General features: G+C 36.9%; 1 protein-coding gene across 12 annotated transcripts in view; it reads right to left on the reverse strand.

The window, feature by feature from the left end:
• Nucleotides 1-3060: 3060 nt before the first annotated feature.
• Nucleotides 3061-23340, reverse strand: part of PHKB (phosphorylase kinase regulatory subunit beta) — an 87841-nt gene continuing 67561 nt past the window's right edge. For 7 of the 12 annotated variants that reach the window (XM_075714778.1, XM_075714782.1, XM_075714781.1 and 4 more), the window contains 11 exons: nt 23063-23124; nt 22802-22964; nt 21904-21985; nt 18795-18852; nt 17894-17984; nt 15417-15619; nt 11281-11415; nt 8055-8184; nt 7536-7643; nt 6054-6194; nt 3061-4087 (listed from right to left, as the gene is read on the reverse strand). In XM_075714778.1, the coding sequence (XP_075570893.1) occupies nt 3950-4087; nt 6054-6194; nt 7536-7643; nt 8055-8184; nt 11281-11415; nt 15417-15619; nt 17894-17984; nt 18795-18852; nt 21904-21985; nt 22802-22964; nt 23063-23124 (1311 nt within the window). In that variant the 3' untranslated portion in view covers nt 3061-3949. Of the gene's footprint in view, nt 4088-6053; nt 6195-7535; nt 7644-8054; nt 8185-11280; nt 11416-15416; nt 15620-16956; nt 17048-17893; nt 17985-18794; nt 18853-21903; nt 21986-22801; nt 22965-23062; nt 23125-23340 lie in introns of all 12 variants that reach the window. The other 5 variants (XM_075714779.1, XM_075714784.1, XM_075714785.1 and 2 more) reach the window with 3 other exon arrangements.

Here is a 23340-nt window from a genome sequence, read left to right on the forward strand (position 1 = left end):
GAAACTGTCGGACGTATATAAAATGACACTGATCATGAATGCTAATGATTTCTTGAGGAATTTTCATGGCATGAACTCCATGTGTAAGGTCCACAGAAGTATTTTAAATAGCAGTGAAAACAAACAAACAGGAGACCTAAATTACAAAAGCAGACTGGTAGCTATCTAAATGGTATTATCATACTAATCCTAAGCTTGCTGTTTACCAAATACACTGCATGCTGACAGACCTTGATGACAAAATGTTATTCAGAAAAACACCCCAACCATCAGTGTGTTGATAACATCACGTTACATGCTCCAGGATTGATCCAACAAAGGCCCTTTCAAATCAGGATCTGTTACATTTTCTGCTGTGGTGGATTAGCAAGTAATGAAGAGGATTTCTCAGCGATTGATTTATTATTAATCTGGTTGTCTACTTCTTTTCCGTATCAGTTGCACAAACTGATATGCAGGCAAAGTAAGACTGAAAATTCATATGGAGGAAGGCAACAAAGCTAACAGCAAAAATGCCAAGAAAGTCAGCTTTGAATTACATCAACTTATTACCTTCTGAATTCTTTCGATGAGCAGAGCAGTTTGAAATGTCTGATGTACTGTGAACATGACACCTATTAACTGTTGCAGTAATCCACAGTGTCAAAATGATGGTTTTGGCAAAATCAAAGGTGATTGAGACTGGAGAGGGGATTGAATTATGTGTATTTACATCAGCAGTTGCCACTGCAAGTTGGTATTTCCCCTCTTTCTAATAGCAGAGGAAAAGGGAAATTTTTTCTGTGGGTTGCTTAGCTGAATTCATTTGATATTACTCTCAAGAGTATCTGATAAAGGAATTTGGAAAAAAAAAAATCATGTTTAAAAACAACCCGCTTTTACTAATAGCTTTACTTTTCACTGTTTCAGCTATTGTGTTCCCATTCTTTGAATGGATCCTACTTCCCCTGGTAAGCAGAATGGTTTTTCAAATTTTGGAGCACCATGAAGGTATATAATAAGGTAACTGAATGGTGTGAACCAATATTGAACCCTCTGGGACTTATTTCTTTAATGGCTGTAGCAACTCTATTGCCAGTAGCTCTTGTTGGTAAGTACACAGGGGACTGTATTGATTGTTGCACCTCCGGTTATTAGTCTGCAACCCCAAGTGCATCTCTTTCCTTGTCATCTTGAAGCAGAATGCTTTCAAAGAAATCAGGACCAAGTTTGTTAAATATGAACCACGCATTACTTGAGCTATGGCTGTTTAAAAACTATCTATCTGGATTACCATTTATTTTCTGCTACCCTCTTTATTCTCACCAAGGTTTCTTTTTCCTCGGTGATTTCAAACAATTTATAATGTAGGAAAAATGTTTACTTTAGGAAAAACTTTAAGTTTCTTTTACAATTGTGTTGTGTTGTCTTTTAAAACTATAATTTAGTAGGCATGCTGTGTGAGAGCCATTTGTATCATGGTCCTTTCTTGTCCCTGCTTCAGGAAGAGAAGAGAAAAAATAATGGTAGCGTCCTTCCAGACATGAGAACCTTTTTCAGAGAATGTGGACTCTGCTGGATTCTGGTATCTTCCTCTTCTAATCTAGGTACTTAGCTTTATTTTGTAGAAGTTGAAAAATTGCCACAATCACAACTTCATAAACCATGCGTTCAAGGGTATAAAGGAAAATGGAAACAGTCTGAATGCATTTTCATTCCAAGTTTGTATACGTGGTGAGTGGGGTTTTCATTCATTTGTAGTTATGCAGTTCAGACCAAGATCAGCAAACTTGAGCCTTACTAGTAACTGGAGGTACTAAAGGAGTAAGAGCAGAAGAGAGTGGTGATGTAAAATACCACAAAACTGCTATCCTGCTATTTGAAGAATTAATGTGCAGTTACGTATTAAATCACAAGCAATTGCAAAACCGAACAACAGTGCTACTGTCTAGCAAAATGGCGGTGCTCCTGAAGTAATCTGTAGCTTTTTAATTTAAAGGATTGTTTCCTTCCAGTAGGATTTACAGTTTGTAGGCAAGAGTTCTGTTCATGTTCTGTGTTTGTATGGCATGAGATACATCAATTTTAAAGAGTATTTTTAAAACCACTAGAAATAGACATGCTTGCTACCTATGTAATCTCTGATCCATGACCAGCTGTGGAGTGTAGATCTGCAAGCAACACTTGAATTCCACTTGCCTTTTTTTTCTTCTTTTCTTTTTTTTTTTTAAATTGCAGTTGGTAACTCCTAAGGCAGTAATGAACGAAAAAATTTGAGGATATGTTGGATTGCTGTTTAAACTAATGGCTCAATCAGAATTTAGAACTGCTGCCAACCAAGTCTGCTGTTTTAATTGTAGCCGCCTTGCTGGAGTTAGAGCAATGCTGCAGCCCCTCACACCAACGCTCTACTATTAAATGTACTAACACACTACAGCAATGTACCCAACAGTGAGCAACTACTGTGTTTCTTCTGGATTTTCCTTCCCCATCCCCGCTGCCTCCTCTCCACTGTTCTTTGAATGATAAATGTGTTACAGCAAGGAAAAGCAGTAAGACCACTACTCTGGTAGCCCAAAATTAGCTTTTCCAACCTTAACTAATTCTCCACATCATTTGACAAGAGATTTGTTAATGGTTTAGTGTCCTCCTCCAACAACAAATTCTTCTACCATTTTGGTTTGAGAAGGATTGATTCTGTGATTTCTGGGGAAGTGCTGCAAGTCAGGGAAGTACTAACCACTGCCTAGGTGTGTTCAAATAAATACTCCTCTTGTGACCAGATTCACTCCATCACTTTTGCCATTTGTTTTGCCCTCTAAGTAAGTTAAACTACCTGCCTTTAATATCAATATGGCAACAATTTATTCACAGTTGAGTTGTAGCTGGTCACTTAATTTAATTATCAAAACACTGGAGGACCAGTTCTAAAGCTTTAGTATATTTTGTGCTGCTAAAACAGGCACTTCAATGATCCATTCAAGGCAGTTTCTGTATCACATTAAAGGTTGCCACTAAAGTCAACAGGAGTCTTTGCATGTAACTTAAAGTATTTTTATTGACAGTTTTTTTTTTTTTTTTTTTTCCCCACAAGCATTTGCTTTGCTTTACTTTCACCAAAATAAAGCATGTAGCATACAGTGCTTTCACACATTTAGGAGATAAATAAGTGTATCTTGAATTCTTTAATGTATTGATAGCTTATGTTATACACAGTTTTTTCTTCATTGATGTTAATTTTAAATACAGCTTGTTTGCCCCTTTTTTAAACAAACTTTTAAATCTTGTTACCATACATTTCCCTTGTTAATTTATAGATGTTTAAACAACCATTGGGAAACTGCAGTGATATTTATTGCTAGAGATAAAAAGTTGCTCTATTAGGATGAAACCTGTATATCAATTATCAACTGGTAAATTTAAAAAAAACCCCAAAACACTAAATGTAGGCTGTCAATTGAACTGATACAGAAAAACTTTAAAGAATAACAACTATTCAACCTTCACCTCCAATTTGCGTGTAGAATAATAATAACTAAAAAAAAATAATCCAATTTTCCACACTGATTGGTATACATGTTAATTATGGTATTTTCTGAATTTCATCTAGAATTTACAATAAGCTTGTTTGTAATTATAAATAGAGGTATAAAGACAAAATCTCATACTGCATTTCTCTTGAAGTTACCAACTATGTTAAATGCATAATTTAAGATCATAAATACAATCCCATTCAACCTAATCAAATATCATAGGACTAACTTCATGTGCTCAGAGTTTCATGCTGCATAGTTGAGAAAGGAAAAAATTAGGTGGCACTTAGTATTTTTAATGGCACTTCTTTCAGCAAAGGACAGTATGCATTTGTATTATTAGCCAGGGTTACTCTTCAAAACAGTATTTTAATATATGCATGAAAGATACATAGAACACTAAATAAAGCAACAATTCCTACGTTGTGTTTCAAGCTTTAGCTAATGGTACAAGGATCATCATTACTTGTTTTCATTTCCCCTTCCAGCAATAAAGTGATCACAGCTTTACTCAAGTAGCTGCATGTTCCCTTCTTTCCAATTGGGTGAGTGTTGTAGAATGCAGTCATGTCATCCTGCAGGAGAGGGAAAAGATGTTTCCAAATTTTTTTTTAAATTCAAGAACCAAACCACAGGTAGCACATTAACCAATTCATTAATCAGATCAACAATATAGGCTTCCTTCACTGAACACCTATTTTGCACAGTTAGTGATGTTAAAACGTCTGCTTATTCTCAAATTACATGTTGGCTGCTATAATAAAGGTTCAACTCTAATTCAGGGAATTGGTTCCTTTTATTAATCAAGGGCAGAGATTGTGTGGTGAAAATATTAGACTTCTGTAGTTTTAGGGTGTGTTTGAAATTACTGGAGTAAGTACTTTGACATTCATTACATGTTAGCAGGGAATTAAACTAACTTGCAAATATTTTGAACTTTGTTAATGGAAGAGCATAGTTCAGACAAATTAGATTTCTTTTAGCAACGTTTGTTAGGAAAACCTGAGATAGAACATCATCAGAACAATTCTAAATAGGCTACAGTTACCTGCCATACAGGTATGGCATATACCTGTATGCATATACATGGGAATATGGGAGAGTCAGGTTCCAGAAAATTTTAATGTAAGGAGTGGGAATTTCCAACAACAATCTTAAAGATACTATTGACAACTATAAATTGGGATTTCTTTCTAAGAGAAAGAAGGCATCATTCTAAGTAGATCTGCGCTTGGAAAAAAATTCATCACTTTACTGATGCTGCCCTAGCATCCATTAAAAACTGGGCTTTGCATGGGATTTTTTTTTCTGTTTATAGCCATGGGGGATTTCCAGCTTGTCACAGAAGTCAGTGACATATTCTAGATACTGTGCAGAGCTGGCACTTAATAGCCATTTGTGTGGATGAGAAGTCTGATTTTGCTATGGCTGCAACCACAGTCATTACCCTCCAAAACGGGCAGGCCAAAATAATAATAATTTCAAGAAAACTGTGTTCTTTTAAAAAGAGAGGTATTGTGTAAGGTGATATTTTGCTAAGGCTGGATATCTGGCTTGCTTTCAAATCTTATTACAAAAAAGTAGTAGCAAGAAAGTGAACCTTGAAACTTTTGAAAGAATTCTTAAGGAACACATCCTTCCTCATCTTTTGAAGGAGCTAAATTCAGCAACAGGAAGTGCTGTCGCGTATCAATATGTTATGAATCAATTGATTATTCACAGCTAGCACAGCTATCTCAGAATATACTGCACACAATAAAATGCCAGACGGAGCAAGTAAGATCATCCTCAGTAGCACAGGGACTTGTCCCACGGCTTTGCTCATATTTCTTCCTTCAACCAGTTCAATGAACCTGGCTTTATTACAGAATTTCAGGGCTTTGAGGCACCAAAACTTGTAGTGAGAATATTTAGAGGTCTTTAAAGCATAAAACCTAAAATCCCAGTGAAGTAAATCTTAAAAGCTACTTAATGATCAAGATTAATTTATTTGGCTTTTAAGCCTTAGAGATTAAAAGCTTGCTAGGTCATGAATGCAACTCTAGCACATAAGAACAGTTTTGCATTTCAAGTTCTTACATTGGTATTGCCAATATGAGTTCTTTGGCTGCTAAATCTTTTCTTAGCATCTGTGTACATAAGATCTTAAGTTCACGCTTCCTTGCTGAGCTTTAGTTTTTTCTTTTTCTGTTATTCTTAACTCTTCTCTGTTCTAGTGTCCCCCCTAATTAATTCTTTCCCCTTTAATGAGTACTACAACTATTTCAGCTTTACCCAGACTCTCATTTCAGAGCTATGTAACATTGTGAGCGTTCTCTTTACCATACCAGTTTGAATTCACAATTCAGCAATAAAGTGCGCATCTTTTATCTCTGCTTATAGGCTCTTTGCAGACTTATGCAGCAATTGGGTATATTAATTTATTATTTGTGTTCCATGCTGAACTCCTGTCAATTGCTTTTTATTCTGAACCACACAAAATTAACATTTATAACTTCAATAAGAGTGGTAAACTCTGTAAGACAGTAATATTTTACTCACTTGTTTTTCAGCTCCGTTTGGACTGCTGTGATCCTTCTGAAAGTCATGAAAGGCTTCTTGCACCACTTTGTCCAAGTCCACTTTGTCCTGGAACTCTAGCTCAGGATTTCTCTCCAGAATAACAGATATAACCATCAACAACTAGAAGGCAGAAAAAGACTGTAAGACTTTAAATTTGATTTGTTAAAATTCAGGTTACATAAAAGCACTATTAATAATTGCATATGCCTCTTTCAAGCAGGAAGCCATTTAATAATGGCACAAATGATAGGGCACAGATAATAGAATTCTGACTTTGATAAAAGAATCACTGAAAAAGCAGGCTTTGATGAAAGGTTACAATTTCTGGTGACTACCTAGTTAAGGGTGCTGTGTAAGTGATTGACATTAACATCTAACTTTGCTGGGAGCCAGGGGGAAGTTATTTTCCAGTTTATTCAGTTCACTGTGTGGCTGCACAAATGCTGGTGCTCAGCCAATGGAGAGGGTGAAAAGCAGCAAATGCTGAACCTCAGCATTTCATGTTTTGAGGCATAATCACATATGGTATAATCATACTATGACAAAGCTGATAAAAAACCAAGTCAATAGACACCAATAGAAAGTCTCGGTTCCAGAGAATTTTCATTCCTTCTGTCTGAAAGAGGTTTAAAATAGGAAGGTGAACATGACAAGTGACCTGTCATAATAACTACAAGCAGGCAGTAGAGTCTATATTGGTCATCTTGGGTTTTGATAATGGTGTTATCTTTTAGCAAAAATTGGGGATGTTCTAGCAAGCAGCATGACCATTAGTTGTTAGCCAGAATTGAGACAGATTTGATTTTACTGTGGAGGAATTCTCACATGCACCAGAGGCATATACTTGGGAAATACAACAAAGCTGCTGATAGCACAGATGTCAGTTACCAAGGGTACAGATGCTCTTGATCTGTTCAAAAAGTATACATTATGTGCAGTGGTGGGGAAGGAGTTTAAACAGCCTCTTGCTTTACTATTACATATGGGAACAGAAGGAAACTGGAAGTTAGTTGATTCAGTAGCATAAAGCAACTTACTAGACAGCCTCAGCAAAATGGGAAAGAAGAATCTATCGCAGGGCAAACTTCATTTTTTTTAGAGCAGTTTTTCCCTAGACCTAGAAAATTGTTAGGAAAAGGCATGGGCTAGGGACTTGAAGGAAAGCTAATTAGGAATTAGTATTCTTTTTTCACCTCCTGTGACCTAGTTGTATTGGCACTGTCATTAATATTTATCTATTTGCTAAAGGGAAAGAACATCAAGAACTTAGTGTATTCTGAACATGTTAACAGGAACCTGTTTAATCACACAAAATCTAAGGAGAACCAACTGAACCAAGTGTTTATATTTCAAATGCTGTTTCTTCAAATATTTGAGCCTTGGTTACTGTTTTTTTTTTTTTTTTTAAGCTGTAACGTACTCATGTACATTATAAAATTTCATTCATTGTAGGCCACAGACCTCTACAATAATTTGCCTATATTCCGGCTGGTCGATATTTTGCAGCATATCTTCAACTAGAAGGGAAAAATTCATTTCATACATCGTCATATCCGATAAAGTTGGTTGCTGAAAAACAAATAATACTTTTACTCAAAGACCATTTGCATTAGATCAAAACCACCCCCAGGTAGAGCCTATTTGCTTGTTGAATAAATAATACTCAACTAAGAAATATGACCACTGTAGGATCAAAAAGGGAGTAGATTTCAGAGTCCATGACTTGGGAAGGGTCTTTTAAACTTATGCCTTTATAATTGTGTTTTAACAGAAATAACTGAATTTTGTTCTATTCTAATTGTATTTTACTCAGAACCAAAAAGAAAATTTGAAAATACTTCTTTTTTTTTTTTTAAATCATAACAGGAATAAATTACCCTAAATAATATACTATGGCATAAAATAGACGTTAATGATAAAATAATTCACTGTTAATAGTCAGGTAGAGCAGAAATAACTGAGTATCTCTGCTGGTTTTACCTGTGGTAAAAATTTCCCTGCCACTATTAAACCATTAGGGGTTCTCTCCAAGATCTGCCACACCCGATCATAGAATCCAGCAGGAGTTCGATTGAGAGAACCATCTATCTGTCTTCTGTTTAGCCAGCTTCTGTGGACAAAGGAAATTGAGAACTTGAAGTAAAAAACTGTTACAGATGCAGACCCAAGCCATGTTCTGGGGCATGAGCCAGTAAGGTAAGCAGTGACATCAAACACATATTAATGATGCTTATGCAGTATATGTTGTGCTTTCTGGTAAGTTACGCTCTAAAGCAAACAAAATCAAGATGCTCAGCATATAGAGGTTAGAATGTTATTCTTATGTGTGTGTTTGTGCTTTATGTAATGGGAGTAAAAGAATTAACTCTGAAATATATCCAGTGCAGTACAGTAACAGTAGTAGGCTGAACGCATCATATATAATCAATTTAAGTCACCATAAACTAAAATGTACATAAAACAGAATCATAGAATTGTTTAGGTTGGAAAAGACCTTTAAGATCATCCAGTCCAACCATTAACCTAACATTACCAAGTCCACCATTAAACCAATTAAGGGTAGAGTAGCAATTTCATGTTTCCTAGCATGGTGGCTGGATTATTTATAATGGAAGTAAAAACTAGGAATCATTAAGATTGGAAAGGACCTCTAAGATAATCAGTCCAACCATCAACCCAACATCACCACGCCCACTAAACCATGTCCTACAGTGCCACATCTACCCGTTTTCTGAACACTTCCAGGGATGGGGACTCCACCACCTCTCTGGGAAGCCTTTTCCAATGCTTGACCACTCTTTCCATGAAGAAATTTTTCCTAATATCCAATCTAAACCTCCCCTGGCGCAGCTTGAGCCCATTTCCTCTCGTCTTATCGCTAACTACTTGAGAGAAGAGACCAACACCCACCCAGCTACAACCTCCTTTCAGGGAGTTGTAGAGAGCAATAAGGTCTCCCCTCAGCCTCCTCTTCTCCAGACTAAACAACCCCAGTTCCCTCAGCCGCTCCCCATAAGGCCTGTGCTCCAGACCCTTCACCAGCTTTGTTGTCCTTCTCTGGACACGCTCCAGCACCTCAATGTCTTTCTTGTACTGAGGGGCCCAAAACTGGACACAGTATTCCAGGTGTGGCCTCACCAGTGCTGAGGGACAATCACCTCCCTGCTCCTGCTGGCCACCTCAGGAAAGCACTTAGGGTATTTCATTTAAGAGATATAAACATCTAACTAAAAGTATTTGAGTATTCTAACTTAAAGATCAATTTCAGTGATGTTCTTCATCAGCGCAACTTTTTTCAAAACCAGTTATTACACCTTCAGAGTGTGTTACCAGACTGTAATTGCCAAAGCTTTTCATGAATGCCTACAACAGATTTTACTAAACCAAAAATGTCTACATAGTTCTTTGATATCAGCTGCCATGTATATAACATTCATTATTGTGACAGGTAGAATAATGTCAAGATCACAAAACTGCAAAGCAGTAGAAGAGAGCAAATTGGAAACAATTATGTTCAGATTATTCGGGACTGTATTCAAACCATAGTAAGGGTAACTCTAACATGTTGTAATTTTGGGTCAGGAATGGGCTAGCTTGATACCTTTAATAGTTTTAATGATCTATAAAAGTCTAGAATTTAAACCATTTAAATTTACTTGAGCCTGGAGCCCAGTGTAAGAGGTAGGAAAATTGCAAAGATTTTACCCTCCATGAAAACTTGGAGAGACTGTTAGGGAGGTACATATACCACTAGCCATTCATGTATGACAAATTAATTGGCAGTGATATATGGTATCACAGCAGCAGATTTTTTTTCTAAAAATCACAACAGTAGTAAAAACTGTCACAGAAAGAAAATGCAACGAGACAGTGTTCTGTATTTCCTGTCAGGAAGAGAACTTTTTAAAACAGGTCACTAATTGGTAAGGAAAAACGAGCTAGTAATACTGTACAGGAAGAAGTTAAAGATAGGAAGTTTTGAAGGATATGCTGGCTAGCTTTTGTACTCAGCTAACCCCCAAAAAAGAATCTTCATTGTCACAAAATCAACCAGAGTGCTCTTTGCTGACCCAGCTATCATCCATTAAAGGAATCAAAAGCAGAAGGCACTGTGACAACTCAGGTAAGATCTCTAATGAAGGATAGTGCTTGAATTGCTTGCTGTGATTGACCAAATTGTTTCTTAAACAGCATAATATTTAATAGAAAATGCTGCAAAGAGAAACCTAGAGTTGTTCTGCTAAGGTTTTAGAGGAATAATGTCAACATCAACCTCAGACAGCAACTAAACAGCAAGCATTAATAACCACAACCAAGATACTGACAAGCATGTGGGAGATACAGAATACAGTCAGTTGGACTGAGAGATTCTACATGACACAAATTAGATAAGACAGCAGACACCGATTTAAGGAGGTTGTTTCTCAGGCATTATAGATTGGGGGAAAAAACAGAATGTGTTTTGAATTAAGCAGGAACACAAGTAGTATGACATGTGGTATATTTCCTCTTTGTTGAGAGAAAAGGCCATCATCCGTTTAGTCAAGGACTACAGGAATTATCAGCAGTATTAAGTGCCAAAGTTTAATCTAGCTTAACTAGAAGTAAAACCTACAGGAGGACTTTTGACTTTACTCTTATCAATATAATTAAATGGAAATACTGTCATTCTAACTTTTGTCTTGCATGCTGTATCACAATGAATGCTCTTTTTGGCAGCTAGTTACAGCCTGAAGAAAAGATAACAAGTTTCAGGCAGCACTGCTATCTCTTGAGAATTCTAGAGAACATCTGTTCTTAATTCATACAATAAGCGAGAAGAAAGAGGGTACTGAACAGTAGACAAACCGTTCTTACAGGTTACTTAAGTAGACAATATTGAGTAATTTTTGGCTCCTCTTCCCCACATTGAAAAATGTAATGCTTCACCTTACTGCCAGAGTATAGACATTACTATTATAAAGTAAGAATTCCACAAAGATAAAGCTGAAAACGGAAGATGCAATATAAAAGAAACAATTGTAGAACCTGGACACAGGTGAAAGAATGAAAAAGTGCATTTTTGTTACCTTTCCTTAAATAAGGATATTAGTGATTGCAGATGCCTGGTGATTTCAGATGTATACAAAGTAGTTCAGAAATGAAAATTACTTGAACAGCCTATTATGAATGAAAACAGGTGCCACAAACCCACTCATCTCATTACCTCCCCTGCTGCTGTGGTTGAAGAATATCCAGCAGAAGCTGCTTCACTTCACTGGGGGACATCTGGTATAAGTCCTTGGCTGGCATATCCCCAGCACGGATTTTCAATTCATACTTCATAGCATGGATAATCCACCTGAAGTAAAGGGAAGAACAGATTTATTAATTAAACAGGAAGTTTCCAAAGACAAAAAATCAGTCTAATAAAATAGCTCATAAGAATTCCACATGATCCTGCTATTTGGCTGTCAGGACATGCATAAAATATCAAACAAATACTCTACTACTCTTACTGTATTGTGGCATTTACTCAGATTTTGTGTTAGTTTGCACTATGATACAAACTGAAAGGGATAATGCACAGACTTTAAGAAATGGGTTGTGAAGCATGCTTTCATAGGAAAGATATATTTGACCACATATTCCCCTGTGTTCTATATTCCATGGTCACTTAAGACAAACATGTACGTGCCTTTTGATGTTAAAATTCCTACTCGAAATTATGCTCTGACAGTATATGCATTTTGCTGATGAGTTTAAAAAAAAACACATAAAAATGAAATGATTTTACATTTAAAAAGACTTCAGGGCTTATTTATAGTTTTAGCCTTTGAAATTCCTTTTTGCAGTCTATCACATTTTTCTTTCTTTTCCTACTCCCTTTTGAAAAGATTTGATTAAATGAAAATGTGGCAACAGTGAAGATTTTTCAGCCTTAGGTATCAGAGAGGCAGAACTTTGCAAAGTATTGAAGGAAAATGCTGAATTTTATTCTGCACATTATCTAAAAACTGCTATAGCTACTAATGGCAAAGATGAAATCATGTATAGATACATCTGAAGCAAGGTAACTGAGCATGGAGCTCAGCCTCTTACCATCTACATTGCTTCAGTTCAAGTAGGTATTACTATCAAAAGGGAAAAGAAACTAAACTAGTTTTTCTTCGAACAGTCCATCATATAACACCTGATCAAGTCTGGGTTACATCAGAGAGCCTTACTCTGTTTATCAGAAAATGCAGAGTATTCCCAAGAGAGTTACCTTGTCATCGGTATAGCCACATTCCACAGGCACTTAATTATTTAGCCTACAAGGTACAGAATGTTTTTGCTTATGTAAGTCAAGTCACAATCTTTTTTGAAGTATTCTTAGTAATTACACAGAATTTTGAGATGTCAGGCCAACTGATTCAACATTGCTTTAAATCTGAGGTTTCTAGGACCATTCATTGAAGGTGCAAAGTACAAGAGAATATTAGGCAACATGGACATATTACATTAGCCAGAACACACTACTTTTATTTATTTTAGCGGGTCAATAGCATCCTTCTCTTGTTACTAAGATTAACAAACACAGCTGGCTTAGGAATCGGTTCTTTTTTCACTGATGACTCAAATGTATCTGTGTGGAAGTCATTCACGGGTATTTTCTCTTTGCAGTGGCCTACAAAACAGCAAAGTCAAGAGTGGACCTCCTACTGAACTCTTCACTGACAGAAGGTGGGTAGAAGTCAGTTGGTTGGAAGTTTTTATAGTAATAGGGCTGTCAGCAACTTGATCTATTTCAACATGAAACCCTGAAAACAAATCAATAACAAGACACTAAATCAAATCATTATCAAACTGGAATGGTGTTTCTGGGAGAAGGTTAATTTTGCTCACTGGAGTGGGTGATAACACCGAAATAAAGGAAATTGAATCTCTAGCATTAACCTTGGAAGAACGGGAAAAAAAAATTGCAAAAAGGATTAGCTACAGAGAATGAGGAGGTGGAAGAAAGAGGAGTAATGTGGATCTGTAGAGGGTACAGAAAAGGTATTCAAGTGCAAAAGCATAGATGTACTTGCAGTTAAATGTAATACAGGTGATTTGAAAAGTTTTTATCATGACTTCCTGCTAAAGTGGAAGCATGAATCTTGTGTGCTAGAAAAAAGACTGCTGGTGTCTACCTTCAGTGCTGAAATGCTGTTTTTTCTTTATGAAAAAAAGATTTGGAAGATGGAACACTTAAGTTCTAATTTTAAAGCATGCTCACTAATTCTGTAAATCTCAGTCAGTAGCACCTGGCCTCTTCAAAGAAGTGCTTATTCAAATGCATCTGTCTCTTCCTAAATGTGAAAAAAGAATTAATTTCTGAGATAGCAAAGTAAATGCAGATACCGTGGAATATGATAACATTCCAGCACAGACTATTTGTAGGTCATCTTATCAACAAACTAAATAGAACAATCCAGTAGGCAAATGATGTTTTAAAATTGATTCAGGTTGTGGTTCCTAAGCTATGTATAGTTTGCCTAACCTATTTAGTATCGAATTGGGCAACTATGTAGCTGATGAACAGTCAAGAAGTGGCATGTGTGTCTGCAATAGGGATACTATTCAGTTGCGGGGGTTGTTTGGGGTTTTTTTTGAAGAACAAAAAGACATTTTTAGCAACCTTATAGGATAAATCAGGTTTTTCTTTACCATAGCAATTACGTATTTTTGTGTAGAGAACTGCTCTTGAACAATGTCTTCGTTATGCCAGAGATCAGATCTTCAGATTCACTCAGTATCAGAAGTATACCTTAGTGCCTCAAAATATTTTAGGAAAAGCTGTAATGGTAAATACATTTGAACTGCAGAGGGCTTTTATTACCTGAAGTCCCCATTACAGACAACACTCTTACAAGAGAAAGTTATCTTCTTAGGCAGATTATTGTGCTGAAGCTCTGAAAAGAAATCGTTTAAGTACCTTGAAACACTGTTTCCAAGGAATTTGTTGCTCATGGTTGCCAGACTTTTAAGATTTTAAGATGTAGACAAGGCTGTATCACAAGCTCAGCACTTACTAGAAACCAGAGAATGCAACTAGAAGCATATGTTGACTTGGAGAATTGTATGGTTTCAGAAAGGAATCAAATTCATGCTGCACCCTTCCTCAATTATTGCATTTATGTAGTCTCTACCCTTTACCCATTTGCCCCAAACCTACATGACATACATGACATGTTTAAGTGAGCAAAGAGCTTTTAAAGGCCTCATCCAGGAGCTTTAATCCTAGAGTGCGCTTTTGCCTCTTTCTTCCTCAAGTCCTGAAAGTGTCTGACAGTAAAAGCTCTTACTGTCCTCTCTGCCTCTTGATCCTTCCCTCCCTGCCAGTACAGCACATCCCTAGCCTCCACCAAGTCCCTCTAACCTGCCTGATAGGTGGGCAGGCAGCAGCACACCCTGTGTGCATCTACAGTACCTACGGGGCACTGTAAAAGAACCACCAGCATTTGGTGTGATCCGTTATGCTTCTAGGACTCCATGTCCACATCACATGTTTACCAGTAATGAAATCTGGGCTAGTTACCAGCCTTAGGCATGTGCAGCACACCTGTACCTAATACGTGATAAAAAGATTTCTGCAGAGATTGCCTTGCTGCCCATGCACAGAGAGCAAACTGCGAGCAGACTTTGTATCCACTCTGCAACTGGGAAACTGCAGATGGCACCCACTGTGCTGTATGTCTGCTGCCAGGTAAGAAACTGTCTCAGGAGCACGACTAATACACTCGAGTGCATACTTTATTATTTCAGGTATGGATATGAGGCCAGTTGCGATCTAAAACAGAACCCCTTCAACTCACTGCACTGCTAACGGAGAGTCACTGTGTCTATGCCAGAGCTACGCACGGTCTGCCTAGCCAGCTGGTCCCTGCTCCGTGGCCGCTAGGTAGCCAGGCAGAACATCCTGCCTGTTGGCTGCCAGCAAGGACAGGGTGACCTGGAGGCAGCACACTTGCCACTGCTCATTTGCTCTACAGAATACATCTAACCCCACTACGCTGGTTTTGGTTTTAAAGCCCTTACATGATAGGGATCAAGCTTTGAAAAAATCCTATAGGTTGCTGTACTAGCTGTAGGAAAGCTTCAAATGGGCTACTGCAAGGACTGCCCCTCCTCCACTGCTGACTGGCAAATTTGAGTTTTGTACCTGGTTTTGGTACACTAATTTAAAGCAGGCTTCCTAGAAATGTAAAATTGAAGTAGACAAGTTTTGCTGCATCATCTTATATAAACCATTTTTGTGATGTAGCAATAATCTCTGTTGAAGTGCGTATGTTCCCCTGCAATACTAGTAGCAAGAACAACAATAGATACTTTACTGACCCAATCCGTATCTTCAGCATGCCACTGAAAAGTTCAGGTGAATTTGAGATGATCCAGCCAATATGTATGACAAGTTCCTGCTGAACTACAGCTTCTCTTTCATCTTGTAAATGACATTTTTCATAGATGATGTTCTTAATCACTCCTGGGGATAAGGGATTAGAAATAACTTCTTCCTCTTGGCCAAAAGCTCCAAGTGTCACCTACAGTATATTGAAAACAATTCAGAAGGTATGGACAGGAATAAAAGCACCATAGAAGCAATTCAGAAATGAAGCTTCAAGAACTCTGATTTTCTTGTTAAAATTTCACAATACAAAACCAGTTTTATGTCAATGACTGATACTTGTTAGTACTGTTAGTTGGGTGCTATTAAAATAATAAAATTCACTAAAGACCACAGTAAACATTGAATATATTTTTCCAAATGAAAATAAAGGTACAAGACCACTGCTTTGGTTTCAAAACTGGCTGTATAATCACGACTGTACACTAGGTTCAGATAGCCTTTCATTTCTGACATTTCAGCTGTGGAGCTCACTTAAAATTCAGAAGGAAATTCGTAGTTTTGTTTTCTTATTTCTAATAGCATCCTAAAGTTCTAGCCTTCATTTTAAGAAAATATATTGTTGCTACTGGGTTGTTTAACCACAAAAATGGAATTTTGTTAGAAGTCTGATTTGCTTTTAATCTATTGTCAGTAAAACACAGCAACGCTAATTTTTCTCCTATAATAAAGATCATTATTATAAAGGGATCAGTGAAAGCAAGTTAGGTTAAAAAGTTGAGAACAAACAGCTACAAATTGTGCTGCATGTGGATGCAGCTTCCTCTGTAGCTATGTAGCACCAGAAGCACATACCCAGACCTCAGTCTGGAGTAAGACAAAGACAAATCTGTCATAATAGCATTGCATACAGGTAAGTGTACACATATACAATTTTAATACAAAAATACATAATATTAAATTACTATTCTTTGGAAGCTCTTCATGAACTTAATTAAAACTACTGTGCTGGGAGGACAAAAAAGAAAAAAACAGTTCTCCTTAGGAAAGGAAGAAAACACTGATGATTAAACTTTGTTTGGAACAGAAAACTAAAATCCTGAAAGACTTTTTGCTCAGCTGCCACCCATCTGTTGTCTTAGGCTCAATTACAGAGAGAGTGGCTACATCTTCATTAAGTAAGTCTTAAAAAGAAGCTTTAATACTTGACTCCATCTACTTTTGTGAAATAAGAGGGCATATATATATAAAATCTAAGGAGTTATGTACATCATGCCTCTTCCCGCCTTATCTAGACACTGTACTGTCTTTTCAATATTGTTCTGTCATTAAATAAAATAAATTTATTAGCCCATGGTATATGCAAGTATTCAGTGTATCTTTATTTTCTCTGGATTTTTCTTCTTCAGTAACAATTTTTTAAGCAGTTGGGTACTTTTAAGAGAAGCATCAGAGGCCTTCAAAATTAAAAAGCCCATTATTTAGTTTCTCTGTTATCATTCCTTAATACATTTCTGAGGAATAAAGACTTACCTGCTTGCCCTGAACTAAAACATTAGTAATAGATGGTGCAAGGCTGTCCACTAGTTTACCTAAAAGACTTGCTGCGAAGCGCACAACAGACCTGAGGGCAGAAAACAGAGCAATCCCACTGCATATCAAAAGCTAGTTTAATGAATTCATATATAAGTTTGAAGTCTGCCACAGCAGAGATCTCAGAAGTAACTCAGTAAATACATACATTATTTAAAAAGCAGAATTTGGGTCAGATTTTATGTAATCTTCTATGGATTTTAGGTTAATGGATCAAAAATAAATTTAGTTAGAACTCATTAAACTACCTCCATAAAAAGCTTGTCATTCTTTTCCCAGCATCATCTTGAAAACAGGTAAGAGATGCCAGCTCCTCTTTTGTGACATTTTCATCATTGTGCAAGATAAGCTTGGTAATTTTTTAGTCTATTTAAGGAAGAGTTAGAAAGCTTTCGCAAGAGAAAGTACAACACGTAACACCAAGGCTTTGTTTTGTTTTCCATGCTGAGGTAATATTTCTCATGTGTAGCGTGAAAAGAAGAGACTTGTGTAAACTGCTAGGTTAAAAACTGGCTGTAACTGCTAAGAAAAACATTTTTTCATATATCCAGTTGATGGTTAAAGATATAAATTCTTTTAATAATAATTTCCTGACAAAATACAAACCTAACAGGCCCATATTTGAGCTTTTCTAGCACAGGCTTTTAGGCTACTAAGAATCATTTATCCACAGAGATAATGAACGAGTTTTAATAATTCTATAGTGTTAGTAAAAAATTCAAACAGTTGATACTGATTCCTGTGAAAACTGCTAAGCAATTCTTAAGATCAAGAGCAAAGCATTTCAAAAATGCATTAGCTGATGCTACCAAAACGCAAATAAGCAAAGAAAACCAAAATCTCACGGAGCTCCGTTTCAGACCTCTGGGCACTTTACCTGCTTCCCATGTACCAGTAAAGTAGTAATATGTGGGGCTATAGAAGAAGAAAATTTCTGTGCAAATGCAGCACTGTAGCGCAACACCAACCTGTACGTATGTCACATGGCAATCATGGAAGAGAAATGAAAAACAGTTTACATATTTTGTTTCAAAAAATACTTTTGATTTTCATTCTTTACAGAAAATACCACCAAGGTATTTTGGTTCTACCTTATTATTGGCAAAGGCCCATTTAACTGTATGAACAGACAAAAATGAAAAACAGTTTTTATATTTACAGGCTCATCTGCTAGGAATAGTTACAGAGTGAGAGAACAGAATTCAGGACAGGCTCAACTCATTTCTTCAATAAAAAGAAATGAAATTTCTACTGAGCTTCAGGGCAAAGGAATTAATAAACAACATGTAAATAGCAAGCTACTTGCTAAAACCTTTTAAGGTTATTGTGACAAAGTCAGGCTCAAAGCAAATTATTTTGAGGCAACAAATCAACTGTGTAACAACTTAACTGATTTATATTTGGATCACCAGCCTTGCTACAGAAAGCTATTGATAATATCTTACCATGCCCTGTAAGGAATAAGAATAGTAGTATTCTTTTCTCATTACTTGACTTTAACGAGAACTGTATATTGGCAATAGTACTCATAGCAAAACCAGCTTATTACTGTCTTATATTTTGCAAGATAACAGTAAGAAAATTCTTCTTAATTTTTTTTAAAGTATTATAGACCAGATCTTCAGCTGCAATGAACCAATAAAATTTTTTCAGTAAAGCTGTCCTTTTTCTTTCCCCCTTTAAGTGCATAAGGATCCGGCTTTAACTCGCTAAACACATTAGGGGGAAAAAAAAAAAATTAGTGTAAAACAAAAGGAACATGATATATGTATACAAACCAGAGCTTTTTGCTGCCAGCTCGTCTATAGATTCTTTCAATATGCTCAGCAACAGTACCTAAATGCATTTAAAAAAAAAAAAACCACAAACAAAACACAAACAAAAAAGATGCACAGGTTTTCATTTAATAGTAATAAGGTAAATTTGATGAGATCAGTTAATTCTGAATCAGCTTTAGTAAAGCACTTACCTACTGTGCTCAACATCTAAAATTTAGATACAATCAAGTCCCCTACCATCCGGTTGTATGTTGTTATGCAAGAAGCCAAACCAGAATTAGCTAAATTTGCAGCACATGCTATAAAGAGACCTAGGGTATCTCCTCTTGTTGTAATATATTGGGGAAAGTTAATCTGCGTACAGACTTGGCACATAAAGGTACATCCCCATCATAAGGTACATCCTCATACTGCAGATTCTGGTTTGGATACGGGATGTAGATACTCTCTCCACTGTCTTGCCTCTTTGTTGAGCTAAAACCTACAGGAAGCAACAGGGAAGTCTTGTGCTTCACAGTGTAGTTCATGGAAGCGATGTTAGGTTTTGAATATCAGCTATTACAAGCTTTGTCCAGACAGGAGTTGTTTTTAGCTTTGTATATGAACAATAGATCACCTGGTTAATCGTGTGGGGCATGAGATTTGCCTTTTACAGGAAGTTGGGAGAGTGTGAAAAATTGATCTTTTGCTGCTTTGTGGCTCTGTGCTGAATAACCACTATAAGGTGCCCACAAAGATGCCTAAGTGACTGTGTGAGCTAGCTTTGGTAATCAGGTGCATTACAGCACTGCTCTAGCGAAGCTAATTAGCACTGTTGCAAAGTACAAGAAGGGATATTGGATAGATATATAAGATGTTATATCACTGATTTACTACTCTCCCTCTCCAAGCTGATTTTCTGTGTGCCAAAACCAAAGAGAACATTTTGTGAAGTGCTATGTGTTAAACTATCATCGTGCTGTGCAGACATGACCTAAAAAAAGAGAGGGCAGGAAATGGGAAAAGCGCTGCTTCTAAGTCAAAGTGGGTAGTCCAGGATTCAGAGAAGGCATGAAGTACATAAATTACATTGATCAGAACATAAATTACATTGGTCAGAACAACAGATACCATTCTTTTGTCAGCCCATAGTTGATCATAGTGCATCAACTTGCTATACTGACACCTCTTCAACTATGCAGGGGTCAAGTGGGGACCATTATGTTAAAGGTAAAAATGGTGACAAACATTGCATTATTTAGACTTCATTTAGCTTCTAGATTTTAAATTCTCAAAGGGAATGGCAGTGTTTTTCATGCCAGGCACTTATTGGTGAACAGTAAGTCCATCTAGAACAACAACAGTAGCGGAAGTTGACTCACAAAATCATAGCCTGCGCCTGTCAGCTGGAACATGCAAGGTTCTTCAGCTTTTATTTTTAATTTATGTTTTATTGATTGTGTGATTATTTAATGTCAGTCTCAGTAATCTCCAGTTGTAGGAGGACAGGAACTTTTAGTCAGTGACTCAGACTGTTTAACACAAGGTGCATATTAAAAAGGTTATCATCATCTACTATTTCATATGGGATGGCACAAAAAGGCAAGTTAGCCCTCAACAGTCAGAGGCACAAGAGTACTTCTTTGACCAAAATGGTTTCAAGAGAGTTTTTAAGTTCATCATCATGATCTAATGGTCAAAAGTTGCTTACAGAAGTTAGGAAGTCTGCCTCAAGTTGTTTCCAGCTCAAAGAAGGACACAACCTACAAAGGACTGAAGAAAGTTACAGAGGCTGTCAAAGCCTGACAACAGTACAGGTAACAGTGGCGAAAAAGCCGGCTTCAGAGGCTACACGTGCGTAATGCTCAGATTCTGACCGTGGCTTTGGATCCACATTGTATTTCTCTCTCTCATTGTATTTCTCTCTCTCTCTACAACTACCTGAAAGGAGGTTGTAGTGAGGTGGGTGTTGGTCTCTTCTCCCAAGTAGCTAGCGATAGGACAAGAGGAAATGGGCTTAAGCTGCGCCAGGGGAGGTTTAGACTGGAAATTAGGAAAAATTTCTTTACGGAAAGGGTGGTCAGGCATTGGAACAGGCTGCCCAGAGAGGTGGTGGAGTCACCATCCCTGGAGGCGTTTAAAAAACGGGTAGATGTGGCACTTCGGGATATGGTTTAGTCTGGTCTACCCTTGATTAGTCTAGAGTGGGCTTGGTAGTGTAGGTTAATGGTTGGACTGGATGATCTTAAAGGTCTTTTCCAACCTAGATGATTCTATGATTCTATGATTCTATTTCAACAATGCACCGTGTATCGGCCAATGAATTTTATTCCACTTTACATTGTTTTCCATGACATTTTTAATAGAGCAATATGGATATAATGTATATGTCAAAATGACAACTCTTCCTCACAAGAACCAGCTGTCCTATATCAAAATTATAAAGCAGGGCTCTATAAGATGAGGTGGTAAGTTACACTGCTTGATGAATAACTAAGAGAATATTATTTGATCTTAACATTCCTTTTTTTCTGAGGAGTATTCATATATAGAAAAGCAGCTAATAAGCAGTCTTTGGCCGGGGGAGGGGGGGGGCGGGGCAGGGGGAGAGGGAATCAAACCTTGCAGCATAAAAGCCACAAGCCTTAGTAGCCTCTTCGAATTCTTTTACATGAATTTAAATCCTGTGCTCTAATACAAAGCCATAATACCAAATTAGAGTAGGATTCACAGATATATTGAATTAGTCTGATTACATAAAAGTAAAATAAAAATTCAGTATAAAGCTTCACCCGTTTCAGACTAAATGTTACAGACACACAAACTTGTCTTTAGTTTCAGTTTTCTATACAAGGTCAAATCCCCTATTTTTTATAGCTATGTGTTCAAAATGACAACCAGATACAGCACCTGCCTACAAACAATCTAAAAGAGTTCTTATATTTAGCAGCTCATTCCTCACCACGCTATGAATTTATGCATGTCCCATTTAATGCAGAAATTGCTTTAAATGGCAAAGAAAATAGCTACACAACTGCCTGCCTGCATGGCCATTATTCATGTTCATTACAACTAAACATACAGCTGCTTCCTGAAATACTCAGAACAGTCAAATGAAAGAAGCTCTTACCCTCCTTGGTGATAAAATTCGGTCCTTCCCTTTTAAGCAATATACTCGAGAGTAATGCTTGACTTGCTAGGCAATTGCAGTCCTTCAAAAAAAAGAAAAAAAGAGCAACAACATAACCACAAATAGCCTTCAGATTTTCAGTGAAGCAAAACCAGAAGAGCTATTAAAAATTTCAAGTGAAATCAAAGTGCCTTTTTTTAAACAAAAAATTGAAGTCTACACATTTTGTTTTTAAGGGGACTTCACAACTATTTCATACCCTATGTATGCTGTATCATTGTCGCTGCTCCATGGGTCAAATTAAGTTGTAATAATTTGGCCTCAGAAGTGTTTCCTGATTTTCTGATCTTGGGTCCTGTCATTTACAGCAGAAACACTTGTAATGACACAGGGATCCAAGCAGGATACTTTGTGTGTTCCTACTGAACGCTGGATCTAGTCACTGGTAGTTTTCTTCTAGGTACAGGAAAAATCCCAGATTGGAACTTTCCCTTGGTATCATTAAGAAGTTACCAGTCTATCAGAGTGAATACCAGCTGTTGAATTTTAGCCTAGCAATAAAATATCTACTCATAAGGCACATGACAAATGGATGTCCTTTTAGATGGTAATTTATTACCAGAAGATGATTTGGGTAGCTGGGAGAAATAGAAGCCAACAATTACAGCATGAAGGGCCAGAAAGTTCTGTCATGTTAAGATAAAGGACTGTCAAGAGGAAGATTCCCCAAGTATGAAGAGGAACATCAGACATTTCATGTTACTAGCTATATTATTAACATTGAACCATGACACTAATCATGTTGGTCTAAGTAGGCTGCTGTTAAAAAGAATACCAGCACATAATTTCTCATTTCATGAGAATGAAGTTACACTGTATTTTTATCAAGTTTTCTTACATTAAGTTTCTGCAGGATCTCATATGTTGACTTGTTTTTCCAGTCATTAATATTTACATCTGGTTGCTGCTCAAATTCAGAAGCATTTGGAGTACTAGACTGTCTCTTGACTTTTGAATGTTTGGGAAGATCCAACTCCTCCAAACTCTTAAATATAGGAGGCCTGGGGGAAAAAAAAAAAAAAAAAAATCATTTCTTCATAGTTCAGAAAAGATTTTAATTATCCAATACTTCATCATTATTATTTGCACATAGCCTTACTCTTCTGTTTCAGCAATTCTTAGGAAGTCAAGCTGTTCAACAACTGCTCCAGATATTAATGTCTGAAATGAAAAATTGAAAAAATTAAAAAAGATGCAGAAATGTACATAACTATATAGTTGTCTCTCGATCTCAGTATGTTGCTAGTGGTTTCCACTGAGAAAGTAGTTTCTTTATCTACAGTTCCAAATATCTTTACACTTTCAGAGTAATTTTCCTCTTTCTTAAGATCTCGCTTAAGACAGCAGAAGTCTCTTGGGGCTGCTGTCTCTTTTTTG

The sequence above is a fragment of the Pelecanus crispus genome, chromosome 8, assembly GCF_030463565.1.
Source record: "Pelecanus crispus isolate bPelCri1 chromosome 8, bPelCri1.pri, whole genome shotgun sequence".
In the NCBI taxonomy this organism is placed as follows: domain Eukaryota; kingdom Metazoa; phylum Chordata; class Aves; order Pelecaniformes; family Pelecanidae; genus Pelecanus; species Pelecanus crispus.